The sequence below is a fragment of the Melanerpes formicivorus genome, unplaced genomic scaffold (genome assembly GCF_026170545.1).
Source record: "Melanerpes formicivorus ecotype bairdi unplaced genomic scaffold, bMelFor1.0.p_v2 SCAF_45, whole genome shotgun sequence".
Lineage (NCBI taxonomy): Eukaryota > Metazoa > Chordata > Aves > Piciformes > Picidae > Melanerpes > Melanerpes formicivorus.
This window is the reverse complement of record NW_027142397.1, coordinates 3153568-3167186: the sequence shown is the minus strand read 5'-3', so window position 1 is coordinate 3167186 and position 13619 is coordinate 3153568. Positions and strand designations below refer to the sequence as shown.

The 13619-nt window shown below is 54.8% G+C and overlaps 1 protein-coding gene across 1 annotated transcript in view; it reads left to right on the top strand.

Moving 5' to 3' along the window:
• The window catches only part of CSMD2 (CUB and Sushi multiple domains 2), a 376465-nt gene that overhangs the window by 249698 nt on the left and 113148 nt on the right, over positions 1 to 13619 (top strand). The window contains exons 15-19 of the mRNA XM_068159296.1: positions 1541 to 1735; positions 4171 to 4309; positions 5306 to 5493; positions 6255 to 6443; positions 7022 to 7138. Of these exons, the coding sequence (XP_068015397.1) occupies positions 1541 to 1735; positions 4171 to 4309; positions 5306 to 5493; positions 6255 to 6443; positions 7022 to 7138 (828 nt within the window). The remainder of the gene's footprint in view (positions 1 to 1540; positions 1736 to 4170; positions 4310 to 5305; positions 5494 to 6254; positions 6444 to 7021; positions 7139 to 13619) is intronic.

Sequence of the window (13619 nt, the reverse complement as noted above, 5' to 3'; positions counted from 1 at the left end):
CTCTCTGAAGACCACCTCCCAGCACACGAAGACAGAGTACAAAATGAAGCACTTAATGGGGAGTTAAGGCTAGGGAGTGAGCTGCTGATTGGTTGCCTGCTCCGGCTTTTAGCTGCTGGAAAAGGGCAGAGCGATGTCTGTGCAATTCCGTGCGCGGCTTTGCAACACCCAGGAAGGTAATTGCTGTGTGTCCTTCCCTTTGTCCTGCTAATGGTGACAAGCAAGGGCAGGAACTCTGGGGCAGTCAATCACAGAACATGCTGAGAGGACCCTTAGTTGTAAGCGCGGGGCCTTAAAGCTTCCCTTTGTCCTCATTAACAGTTAATTAACGTCCTCACTCCTCCTGCGCTGTGGTGCGATTGGGCTCTGCGGGCTCTTTTCTGGCCCCCGTTGCTGCCTGTGTCACAGCACCTCCTGGATGCAGGGGGCTTGAATCTCATCCCCCCTCTCAGCTTGCAAATGAACGCTCGCAGGAGAGACAGGGAGCAGGAAAAATTCAGGTGACTTCAACTAGGTGAGGAGTTGAGTGGTGGGAAAACGTCCTGGGGTGTCTTAGCTGTTTAGAGGAGAGGTGGGGAGATGATTTGTGCCCCAGCCTGACTCATCTGAGTGCAGCACGGTAGCTGGGCTGGGCGGAAGGGTGGCCAAATTCAAGTCCATGCTGTTTGGCCTTCCCCTTGAGGAAGGTTCACTGTCCAGCAGGGAAGTCATTCTGCCCTGTACTCAGCACTGGTTAGGCCACACCTTGAGTCCTGTGCCCAGTTCTGGGCCCCTCAGTTTAGGAAAGATGTTGAGATGCTGGATGGTGTCCAGAGAAGGGCAACAAAGGTGGGGAGGGGTCTGGAGCACAGCCCTGGGAGGAGAGGCTGAGGGAGTTGTGGTTGCTTAGCCTGGAGAAGAGGAGGCTCAGGGGAGACCTTCTTGCTCTCTACAACTCCCTGAAGGGAGGTTGTAGCCAGGTGGGGGTTGGTCTCTTCTCCCAGGCAAGCAGCACCAGAACAAGAGGACACAGTCTCAAGCTGTGCCAGGGGAGGTTTAGGCTGGATGTTAGGAAGTTCTTCCCAGGGAGATTTGCCATTGGAATGTGCTGCCCAGGGAGGTGGTGGAATCACCATCACTGAAGGTGTTTAAGAAGAGCCTGGATGTGGCACTTGGTGCCATGGTTGAGTTGATTGGATGGTGTTGGCTGCTAGGTTGGACTTGATGATCTCTGAGGTCTTTCCCAACCTGGTTAATTCTAATAACTTTTCTTTTTCTAATAAGATTGTAGAATCCCAAACTGGTAGGAGTTGGAAGGGACCTTTTAGAGCTCCTCTGGTCCACCCCCCCTGCACTCAGCAGGGACATTTTGCCCCTAGAGCAGGTTGCTCAGAGCCCCAAACAACCTGACCTGGAGCAGTTCCAGGCATGGGGCATCTCCCCAGGGCAAGCTGGGCCAGGGCTATTGTCTCCCTGGGGAAAACAGGAAACTGCTGGTTCATCCCTGAGCTCCTGGTCCAACGTTGTCATTTCTCACTGCTCCCTTGTCTTTCCCTCTCAGCATTCAGGCACAACGAGTGCCCTGACCCTGGCGTGCCTGTGAACGGGAAGCGCTTCGGCGACAGCCTGCAGCTGGGCAGCTCAGTGTCCTTCCTCTGTGACGAAGGCTTCATCAGGACCCACGGCTCAGAAACCATCACCTGCATCTTGAAGGAGGGAAATGTAGTCTGGAACAATGCAGTGCTCAGATGTGAAGGTAAATTGGATCCATCTTTCCTCTGAGCATGCAAGTGGAAGCTGGAGGGAGATTGAGCCCCTGCTGCTGGCAGCCTTGTGGGGTAAACCACTAGTTCTGGAAAGGTCCTGCTCAGACAACCTATAGGGAAGGGGCTGCTCTTCTTGGATGTTAGGAACAAGTTCTGCACCAGGAGGGTGGGGGAACACTGGCAACAGGTTGCCCAGGGAGGTAGTTGGGGCTCCATCCTTGGAGATATTCAAGGTCTGGCTGGACGAGGCTCTGAGCAGCCTGATCTGACTGCAGGGGGATGGACTGGATGAGCTTTGGAGTTCCCTTCCAACCCAAACCATTCCATGGTTGTCTTTCAGGCTGAAAGGAGGAGGAGTCAGTGGTGGTCAATAACTGTTCTCTAATTAGAAGCTGGACTTCTTTCTTTCCTTTTGTCCCCATTGTTGTACAAATCCCCCTTCTGCCAGCAGCAGACAGGGAGATGCCTCTCTGGGTTTGATTGAAGGTTTCCATTACCTTCACAAGCAGGAAGCCTCTCTGTTGATGCATTTAAGTGGAGAAAGAAAAACATACATTAAACAATGCACTTGCCATCAACTTTCTTATCTCTGAAAGCTTTGGTAACCTCATGCCATTAACTTGTGCTCTTCCTCCCCCCCCACCCCCTTCATGATCACAGTGTTGATTTCTTTGACTCACCCTTCACTCAGTTAAGTGTCTGTTTTAATGAGCCTCTTTAAACAAGGAGGAAGGATAGAGATCTAAAGTGCTGTTTAGAGCTTGGAAAAAATAATAGGGAAGAAAGAGACCTAAATAAAAAGCCCCCAAAAAACCCCAGATTTGAAAGATGCATAGAAGTCCTGACAGGAGATGATGTGGCCTTGGGCAAGAAAGGAGCCTCTTGCTGAAAAATAATTGGTTTGAATCCAGTTGAGATCAATTGGCTTCCCTCTGACATTCTTCAGATCAGAAGTGAGTGGTTTAAGCCCAGACTTAGGTCTTCAGGGTCATCTATTCATATATTTATGGTCACCTTAGAGCTGCATTTCAATATCTGAAGGGAGCCTGCAGGAAGGCTGGGGGGGGGGGGCGGGGATGGGGACTGTTTAGAAGGGCTTGGAGTGATAGGATGAGAGGCAATGGTTTGAAGCTGGAGAAGGGGAGATTTAGGTTGTACACCAGGAGGAATTTCTGCACAGTGAGGGTGGGGAGACACTGGAACAGGTTGCTCAGGGGGGCTGTGGGTATCCCCTCCTTGGAGGTGTTCAAGGCCAGGCGGGATGAGGCTTTGAGCAGCCTGGGCTGGTGGGAGGTGTCCCTGCCCATGGCAGGAGGGTTGGAACTGGATGACAGTTAATGTCCCTTCCAACCCATCTCTGATTCTATGACTCAGCAGGACGTGGAGAAACTCCTGGGTGATGAATCCTGCCAAGTGCTGGGCAGGAGGACCACGAGCTGGCAGGCACAGACAGCACTCTCCCATCCCATTTGCTGCTTTCTGGAGGCCAATTCACGGCAGTTATTCAGGGCCAGAGGATTTTGTACCTCTGGTCCATCAGATCCTGTGTCCTTTTCCCAGACAAGATAATAAGCTGCCTCCAGCTCCCTGCTGGTGGCATGAGGGACCACGGAGTGGAAGAAATGCCACAGTCTTGTGCTGTCCCTTGTGGTAGAGAAAACAAGACTCAATTACTGGAGCTATGAAAGATCTCCTGGCACCTGCAGCTCCTGAAATGCAAACTGACCTTGCAGCTTCCTCTGGTTTTATATCTAATAATTATGATTATACCTTGTCCCCTTAGAGCCATCACACAAGGTCAGGCTTCTGACTCCCACAGATTTCAGTAGCAGGCTGCCACAGCCTCAGCTGAAGCTGAAAAGGCAATTTCTTACCAGCTGCTGCTGTTATTTCATCTGGTTCTGATGGGACTTAACACTCCTGGAGAAGCTGTTGGCTCCTGGCTTAAACAGAAGATGCTTTGCTGCATTACATACTGGCTGGCTGGGCCCAAAAGCAGTGGGGAGTGGAGTTAGATCCAGCTGGCAGCTGCAGGAATAGTCAGGGACTGGAACAGGCTGCCCAGGGAGGTGGTGGAGTCCCCATCCCTGGAGGTGTTCAAGAAACCTGTGGCCATAGCAGTTGGGGCCATGGTTTAGTGGCCATGGTGGTGTTGGGTTGTGGGGTGGGGTTGAGAATAGAATGGAATGGAATGGAATGGAATGGAATGGAATGGAATAGACTGGAAGAGACTTCAAAATCATTGCATCCAAGCCATCATCCAACACCATCTAATCTTAGAGGTCCTCTCCAACCTTAATGATTCTCTTCTATGAGTAATGCCTGAAAGCTGCTGTGTGGCAGGACAGTGCTGCCTGGCAGGGAGGAGCCCATCAGAGCTTTGTGGTGCCCTTCACCTGAGCTGTGCCATTCTCCCTGTCCTCAGCACCGTGTGGTGGCCACCTGACGTCGCCCAGCGGAACCATCCTGTCCCCGGGCTGGCCTGGCTTCTACAAGGACTCCCTGAGCTGTGCGTGGGTGATCGAGGCCCAGCCAGGCTACCCCATCAAGATCACCTTTGACAGGTGCTCACCCTCTCCAAACTCTTCTCTTTAGGCTTGGGTTTGGTGGTCCCAGCAGTGCTGAGCTGTAGCCACCTGTGGAGGAGAGGGAAGGAGCTGCTCAGCTCCGGGTCTGGCAGCATGTTCCTTATGTCTCTCCTTTTTGCCTTAACTCCTGACAAGACATTAAAATTCTTCTAACATTCAAGGAGACAAGGTGGGAAATGGGGATTTATCTTTTTTTTTTCCCACCCCTCCTTGTTTTGCCTAACTCCTGCTAATCTGCAGAGCTTTCAGACACCCCTGAGACACCTTCAGGGAGGCTGAGCTCCCACATGCTCAGCTTGCCAGGAGAAGCAGCAGTGAGGGTCTCACCCTGACTTCTCCACGCTGAGTCTCATCCCTTGCCCTGGGTTTCACTGTCTGAGGAGGGCTGTGCCCTCCTGAACCTGGCTCTGTGTCTCTGAGGGGTGATTGCTCACCTAGAGTGAGATGTTTGCTGCTGCAGCCTCCTCACTGTCAGCAGATGAAGCAGGTGAAGGAGCAGCATGAAACCAAACTGTGTAGGAGGGGAACAAGCTCTTTCCTATGAGGGTGGTGGAACAGGTTGCCCAGGAAGGTGGTGCAGGCTCCATCTCTGGAGATATTCAAGGTCAGGTTTGATGAGGTTCTGAGCAACCTGATCTAGCTGGGGATGAGCAATCAATCTAGTTGAGAGGTGTCCCTGCCCATGGCAGAGGAGGTTGGAGTAGATGATCTCTAAGCCATTCCATGACTGCCTATCACTGCTTACTGCAGTGGGTATGGACAAGATGCCCTTTAAAGGTCCCCTCCAACCCAAACCTTCTATGCTGTGTTCTCGGTAGATGCTCAGCCAGCTGCAGGTCAGACAGCAGCAACTGACCCAAGGTATTGTCCTGTGGCCTGTGCTGCCTGGATCATTGGAGCAGAGCTGGGACTGCAGTGGAGGAAAACAATCCCTGCTGGCTTTTCACAGCCAAGTTCTTGTGTCCCTTTCAGGTTTAAGACAGAGGTGAACTATGACACCCTGGAGGTGCGAGACGGTCGCTCCTACTCCTCCCCGCTGATCGGTGTCTATGACGGGACTCAGGTGCCCCAGTTCCTCATCAGCACCAGCAACTACCTCTACCTCCTCTTCACCACTGACAAAAGCCACTCTGACATTGGCTTTCAGATCAGATATGAAAGTAAGTGCAGGTTGTCCATGTCACTTGGTGCTCTCCAGCAGCATAGTGGACTCAGTCAGAGCCCCCACGGGTGTCCTCTTCCCCCCACGGGTGTCCTCTTCCCCTCTACCAGGCAGATGCCTCCACAACAGTGAGAGGAGAATGTGAAGCTGCAGCTGCTGCTCCCTGCCCATCCTGCTTGTTTAGAATGGTTGCATCTAGAGAACACTGCTGATGTTAGGAGGCAGAGCTGAGCTCCTCTGCCTGCTTCATCCTCTTGCTTTGGGGATAATCCAGGAGGGGGGAGGCTCCCTTTTTATGAGGAGTGCCATGGAGAAGACAAGGGGTGACAGGGACAAGTCACTGCTGGGGAGGTTCCCATTGGATTCCAGAGGAAAATAGTCCTCCATGAGAGCAGTCAGAGATTGGAATCTCCTCCCAAGGGAAGCAGTGGAGTCTTCTGCAGTGGGCAGTTTTAAGGCTCAGCTTGGGAAGGTTCTGGCCCCAGTTCATTTCAACCCCACTATCCCCTAGAAAGCTTGCACCAGATGACCCTTGGGGTCCCTTCCAATCTGCTATTCTGGGGTTCTGTGACTTTGGGTCATGGTTTAATGTTGGGTTGATGGTTGGACTTGATGATCCTAGAGGTCCTCTCCAACCTTCATGACTCTACGGCTCTATGACTTCGAGCTCAGAGCAGGAGTTGAGCTTTCCCCTGGGTTGATCCCAGCAGGCTGTGCAGCCACTGGCTGCTCTGACACGAGTGGGTTTCTTTGGCACAGCTGTGAAGCTCCAGTCAGACCACTGCCTGGACCCAGGGATCCCAGTCAATGGGCAGCGCCACGGGAATGACTTCTACGTGGGAGCTCTGGTGACCTTCAGCTGTGACTCAGGCTACACCCTGAGCGACACCGAAGCCCTGGAGTGTGAGCCAAACTTCCAGTGGAGCCGGCCACTGCCCAGCTGTGAGGGTAAGGACACCTCCTGCAAGAGCAAAGCAGCACCTCTGAAGGTCACAGTGACACTTGGCTGTGCATCCAGCACAGGTTGTCTGTGGAGGTTGTGTTTGCTCCTCCCACGGAGGTGTTCAAGGCCAGGCTGGGTGAGGCCTTGAGCAACCTGGGCTGGTGGGAGGTGTCCCTGCCCATGGCAGGGGGTTGGAACTGGATGGTCTTGAAGGTCAGTTTGGATGTTAGGAAGAAGTTGTTCCCCATGAGGGCAGTGAGAGCCTGGCACAGGTTGCCCAGGGAGGTGGTGGAAGCCTCATCCCTGGAGGGTTTGGCAGCCAGGCTGGATGTGGCTGTGAGCAACCTGCTGTGGTGTGAGGTGTCCCTGGCCATGGCAGGGGGGTTGGGACTGGCTGAGCCTTGAGCTCCCTTCCAACCCTGACAATTCTATGAAGGTCCCTTCCAACCCAACCCATTCTGTGGTTGTGTTTAGTGTGCTTGTGGTGGGTAGGGCTTTGCTTGGACCTTCAGAAGGGCTGATGTTCCTCCAGCTGACAGTGGGGCTTGCAGCCTTTCATTCTTTCTTCTTCATGTTGTTGCAGCTCTCTGTGGAGGTTACATCCGTGGTTCCAGTGGTACCATCTTATCCCCAGGCTTCCCTGATTTTTATCCCAACAACTTGAACTGCACATGGACAATAGAAACATCACATGGAAAAGGTGAGAAACCTTCAGCGTGGAGGTGGTTTAGAGGTGGACTGGAGGACAGTGGTCAGAGGGAGACAAAATGCTCTTGGTGATGAGGGGCACCCATGTGCTTGGCTATTGGCCACCACCCAGACATAGTCTCTGGATGAGATGCACATCTCATGAGATGTTGCCACATCTCTTAATCCTTTCAAAGTGGAGAGAATTAAGAGGAAAGATGGTCCCACATCACCCCCTCCAGACATCAGAGCCCATGCCAGGTGTTGTGCTTGGTTTCAGACCTTCCTGGCAGTGTCCTCTGGAGAGTTTGTTGGGGGTGGGATGCTGGTACTGGCAGGAGTGCCACACTATTCCTGATGCAGGCCAGGATGCCATTTGGCCTTCTTGGCCACCTGGGCACACTGCAGGCTCATGTTCAGCTACTGTCAACCAGTACCCCCAGGTTCCTTTCTGCCTGGCCGCTCTCAGCCACTCTGACCCCAGCCTGTAGCACTGCATGGGGTTATTGTGGCCAGTGTGTAGAACCTGGCACTTGGATGTGTTCAATCTCCTGTCCATGGACTCTGCTCATCTGCCCAGCCTGTCAGGGTCCCTCTGCAGAGCTCTCCTACCCTCTAACCGATCAGCTCCTGCCCCCAGCTTGCTGTCATCTGCAAACTTACCGATGATAGCAGATGTATCACTGATGATTAGAGAGCAAGATTTATGCCTGTGGGCAGGAGGAGGCAATTTAACCTGTTGCAGTCAGGACCTGCCTGGGGGGGGGGAAGCACAGGGAGGGTCCAGCCCCTTCCTGCAGCTCTGTGCCCTTACGGGAGCGCCGGCTCGCAGCGCGCCGCCAGCTCTCCTCAGCCACTTTTGCAAATCCCATTTGTGTTCCAGCAAATAAACTTGTCCATGAGCAGCAGAGTGCATTAAGGGAGCCACCACACGCTGGGAAAAGCATTCTGGTGAGCAGTAGCAGCAGCAGCAGCAGCAGCAGCAATCCTCTCTCTTCATTAATCCAGCCTGCCTTGGATTCGGCTCTCCAGCGAGACGCTGCTGATCCTGCAGCCAAGCGACGCTGCTCTGGGTGTGAGGAGCTGCAGCTCTGCTGGCCTCGGTGCTTCCAGACCACAGGATGTTTAGGAGGGGCTGGAGCACTGGTTAGGCCACACCTTGAGTCCTGTGCCCAGTTCTGGGCCCCTCAGTTTAGGAAAGATGTTGAGATGCTGGAAGGTGTTCAGAGAAGGGCAATAAGGCTGGGGAGGGGTCTGGAGCACAGCCCTGTGAGGAGAGGCTGAGGGAGCTGGGGTTGCTTAGCCTGGAGAAGAGGAGGCTCAGGGGAGACCTTCTTGCTCTCTACAACTCCCTGAAGGAAGGTTGTAGCCAGGAGGAGGTTGGTCTCTTCTCCCAAGCAAGCAGCACCAGAACAAGAGGACACAGTCTCAAGCTGCACCAGGGGAGGTTCAGGCTGGATGTTAGGAAGAAGCTCTTCCCAGAAAGAGAGATTGGCCATGGGGATGTGCTGCCCAGGGAGGTGGTGGAGTCCCCATCCCTGGAGGTGTTCAAAAAAGGCTTGGATGAGGCCCTTGGAGCCATGGATTAGTTGTCAGGAGGTGTTGGGTGATAGGTTGGACTTGATGCATCATCTCTGAGGCCTTTTCCAACCTTATTGATTCTGTGACAGGATGAGGGGCAGTGGTTTGAAAGTGGAGCAGGGCAGATCGAGGTTGGGCATCAGGAGGAAGTTCTGCAGGCCTTGGGCCGGAGCTTCAGCTCTCCTTGCTTGTCACGTTGGGCTGGGAAGGTGAGGGGAAGAGTCTGAGGAAAGAAGTTGGCTCTCTGATATCAAAGAGTCTCTCACTTTAATGAAAGGAACATGTCCATATTGTGTCCTCTTTGATCTTTTCATCCCTCCCCTCACCCACTGCTGGGGGCTTCCTTCAAGGCTGTTCTGCAGCAGCTCATTAGACACGAACCGCAGCGCGCGGTGGGACCTCTCCCCTTGCACTGCTGCCCTGCTGCAGGGACCAGGCTGTGACTGCCAGCAGCACAGCTTAATCCCCAGGCAGAGTCACCTGTCCTGTGCTTGTGGAGCTCTCTGGGCTTTGAAAATCTTCACCCAGGCAGCTGCTTGGCCGCAGGAAAGCTCCAAACCCACTCAGAGGGCAGGGGGAGAGGAGAGGACAGACGGAGGACGTCGCTGGCACGCAGTTATCAGCTGGCACACAGCCAGGGAAGCTTCTCCTTGTCCCTGTGGGTCAGGCCAGTTGGTCATTTCCCAGTGTGATGGAAGGAGATGGACAGAGGGAGCTGTCCTCTCCTGCTGCCTGGTGGAAGGTGCTGAAATGTGTTCAGATGCTGGGCTGCGAGCTGGGGGTGGGGGATGTGCACATCCGTGGCCATCCAACTCCTTTCTCTCCCAACAATGCTCGGTCGTTCCGGGTGATCTCTCCCAGCTGTGGCTGCGTTTAACTGCTGTGTCCTGCATTGCAACGAGCTTCTCCCAGCTCTCTTCAGCATTCCTGCAACATCTCTTCTCGTGCTCCAGGAAGGAGCAGTGGAACAGAGCGATCCTGAGTCAGAGCAGCAGCCACAGAAAGGGAATTAATTTAGTCCTTGGAGAACAGAACAGGTTCGAACAAAAGAGGCACAACTGGAGCCCATTCTCAGCTACCTTCAGCAGTGCAGAGGCTTCTGGCTGGGCTTTGTCCCTCTGGGTCACACAGGGCTGCAGAGGAAAGGAAAAGCCTACCCGAGGCAGGATGGTTTCTGACGTTAAGAAAGCAAACTCAGTGGTTCTGTGCTAGCAGCTCTGCAGGGCACTGTCCTGGGCTCATGTGGACATGTCTGGAGAAGTCTGGCGCACCTCTGAGAGCCCTGGGGCTGTAGAGCCTGGAGAAGAGCAGCCCCAGAGGGGATCTGAGAAATGCTCAGCAGGAGCTGAAGGATGGTGGGCAAGAGGCTGGGGCTGGGCTCTTCTCAGTGGTGCCCAGTGGCAGGACAAGGAGCAATGGGCACGAAGTGGAACCCAGGAGATTCCCTCTGAACAGGAGGAGAAAGTTGTTTGGTGTGAGGTTGCTGGAGGCCTGGAGCAGGCTGCCCAGAGTGGAGTCTCCTTGTCTGGAGAGCTTCCAAACCCACCCCCCGGGCATTGTGCTGCTGGACAAGCTGCTGTGGGTGCCCTGCTGGAGCACTGGATGATGTCAGAGGTCCCTTCCAACCCCCAGCCCTGCTCCATTCTGGAATCTTCTTGGGTTCCTGTTCCTGGAGCCCCCTGGGCTCATCAGTCATGGCTGGGCAAATCTGCTGCTTGCTAAATCCAGAGCTTCACCAGCTCTGCTGCACGCCCGGGAGGTTTCTCCCTGCCTGAGATGTGTTTGCCATTGGCCCTGATCTTCCTTGTTCTCCTTTTCTCTGTCCCCACACCTGCTTTTTGGTGCTTGAGGGAGCTCCCAGCGCTGCTGCTGTCCCAGCCTGGGAAGTCTTTCAGTGCTCAGGGAAGAGAATTTGGGGCTTGTGCCTCCCAGTGGATAGGATGGGATGGAATGGAATGGAATGGGATAGGATAGAATGGAATGGGATGGGATGGAATGGGATAGAATGGAATAGGATAGAATGGAATGGAATTAACCAGGTTGGAAGAGACCTTTGAGATCATCAAGTCCAACATAGGAAAAGTCCAACCCAACACCATCTGATCAACTAAACCATGGCACCAAGTGCCTCAGCCAGGCTCTTCCTAAACACCTCCAGGGATGGTGACTCCACCACCTCCCTGGGCAGCACATCCCCATGGCCAATCTCTCTTTCTATGAAGAACTTCTTCCTAACATCCTGCCTGAACCTCCCCTGGCACAGCTTGAGACTGTGTCCTCTTGTTCTGGTGCTGCTTGCCTGGGAGAAGAGACCAAGCTCCACCTGGCTACATCCTCCCTTCAGGGAGTTGTAGAGAGCAAGAAGGTCTCCCCTGAGCCTCCTCTTGCCCAGGCTCAGGGCTCTACCTTGCCGAGGCAGTGACCAGGCAGGGATGATCTCCCACACAAGAGCTGCTCTCAGGCTGCTCAATCCCTGCTCTTTATGAACAGCTCACACGTGGCCAGCCCACGAGTCCCCTAATTCAGAGGAGTTGGTTGCTGTAGCCATTATTTTTATGTGGCTGCAGACACTGATTTGCTTTATGGACTCCCCAGCCCTGCAATTTGCCTTTTAAACAGCAGCTTCATTTTCAAGGTATTTAAACGTTTAAGGAGAGGCTTTTTTTTTTTCATCTGAGACCTGCAAAGTGATTTCTTTTTTTCCTTGTGGTTGTTTTTTTTTTTGGCCTCAAGATTTGTTTTGTTGTTTCTTTTACAGAGAATAGGATGAGGGGAGGGGGAAAGGGGAAATAATAACAATGGAGGTGGGGGGGGGGGGAGAGAAATCCCAACAACTGCATTTGCAGAGACATTTTGTGCCACAGTAAATTTCAGACCAGAGCAAAGGTTTAATGGGAGGCACAAAGCCTTTCAAAGCAGCTGATAATTAGCCCTCCGTGGCTACAGCTCCGCAGCCCTCAGCTGGCTGTGCTGCTGGAGAGGCTCTGTGCCCTCTGACTCAGTTGTCTCAGGAGATGTGGAGTTCAGAGGCTGCCCTCCCAGCTCTGGGGGCTGAATTACGCCGGGCTTTCTCTGCTGCTGGCTTGCTTGGGGGCAGTTAGCACTCCAGCGCTCTTCTCTCCCTTCTTTTGTCCCTTCTCTGAGGGTTTTCTCCTTTTCCCCTTCATTCTCTTTGTTTTCACTGTTTTTCCTGCCCTCCCCCTCTTTTCTTGCCTCCCCGCCCTCCCCTCTTTTCTTGCCTCCCCGCCCTCCCCTCTTTTCTTGCCCCCCTGCCCTCCCCTCTTTTCTTGCCCCCCTGCCCTCCCCTCTTTTCTTGCCCCCCTGCCCTCCCCTCTTTTCTTGCCCCCCTGCCCTCCCCTCTTTTCTTGCCCCCCTGCCCTCCCCTCTTTTCTTGCCCCCCTGCCCTCCCCTCTTTTCTTGCCCCCCTGCCCTCCCCTCTTTTCTTGCCCCCCTGCCCTCCCCTCTTTTCTTGCCCCCCTGCCCTCCCCTCTTTTCTTGCCCCCCTGCCCTCCCCTCTTTTCTTGCCCCCCCGCCCTCCCCTCTTTTCTTGCCTCCCTCCCGCCCTCCCCTCTTTTCTTGCCTCCCTCCCGTCCTCCCCTCTTTTCTTGCCTCCCCCCCGTCCTCCCCTCTTTTCTTGCCCCCCCGTCCTCCCCTCTTTTCTTGCCTCCCCCCCGTCCTCCCCTCTTTTCTTGCCCCCCCGTCCTCCCCTCTTTTCTTGCCCCCCCGTCCTCCCCTCTTTTCTTGCCCCCCCGTCCTCCCCTCTTTTCTTGCCCCCCCGTCCTCCCCTCTTTTCTTGCCCCCCCGTCCTCCCCTCTTTTCTTGCCCCCCCCGTCCTCCCCTCTTTTCTTGCCCCCCCGTCCTCCCCTCTTTTCTTGCCCCCCCCGTCCTCCCCTCTTTTCTTGCCCCCCCGTCCTCCCCTCTTTTCTTGCCCCCCCGTCCTCCCCTCTTTTCTTGCCCCCCCGTCCTCCCCTCTTTTCTTGCCCCCCCGTCCTCCCCTCTTTTCTTGCCCCCCCGTCCTCCCCTCTTTTCTTGCCCCCCCGTCCTCCCCTCTTTTCTTGCCCCCCCGTCCTCCCCTCTTTTCTTGCCCCCCCGTCCTCCCCTCTTTTCTTGCCCCCCCGTCCTCCCCTCTTTTCTTGCCCCCCCGTCCTCCCCTCTTTTCTTGCCCCCCCGTCCTCCCCTCTTTTCTTGCCCCCCCGTCCTCCCCTCTTTTCTTGCCCCCCCCCGTCCTCCCCTCTTTTCTTGCCCCCCCCCCGTCCTCCCCTCTTTTCTTGCCCCCCCCCCCGTCCTCCCCTCTTTTCTTGCCCCCCCCCCGTCCTCCCCTCTTTTCTTGCCCCCCCCCCGTCCTCCCCTCTTTTCTTGCCCCCCCCCCGTCCTCCCCTCTTTTCTTGCCCCCCCCCGTCCTCCCCTCTTTTCTTGCCCCCCCCCCGTCCTCCCCTCTTTTCTTGCCCCCCTCCCGTCCTCCCCTCTTTTCTTGCCCCCCTCCCGTCCTCCCCTCTTCTCTTGCCCCCCTCCCTCCCTTCTTTTCCCCACCCTGTTATTTCTGCTGCTCCCTAGGCTGGGCTTTGCAAAGCTGAGGGTCTACATTCCCTGGCAGCTGACAAGCAGGGACCACCTCAGATGCTTTGTATTCCCTGCACCTCCCCAGGCTTTCAGGCCACACCAGGTCATGCCTGTCTCCAACTGACTCCACTGCTGCTAAGAATGATAACGATTTGGGAAGCATTGGACATTTCCTACCTGCCTGGAGCTCTGCAGGGCGGGCATTGGGAGGGAAAATGTTCTGTCAGGCTCCATCTCAGGTTTCCCTGGCTGGGAGGAAGGGATTGTCACAGCCCAGCTTGGCCATCACTAAACAGTGAGTCAGACACCTCCTGCCTGGGCCACTGATGGTTACAGTGGAGCTGCAATGAAAA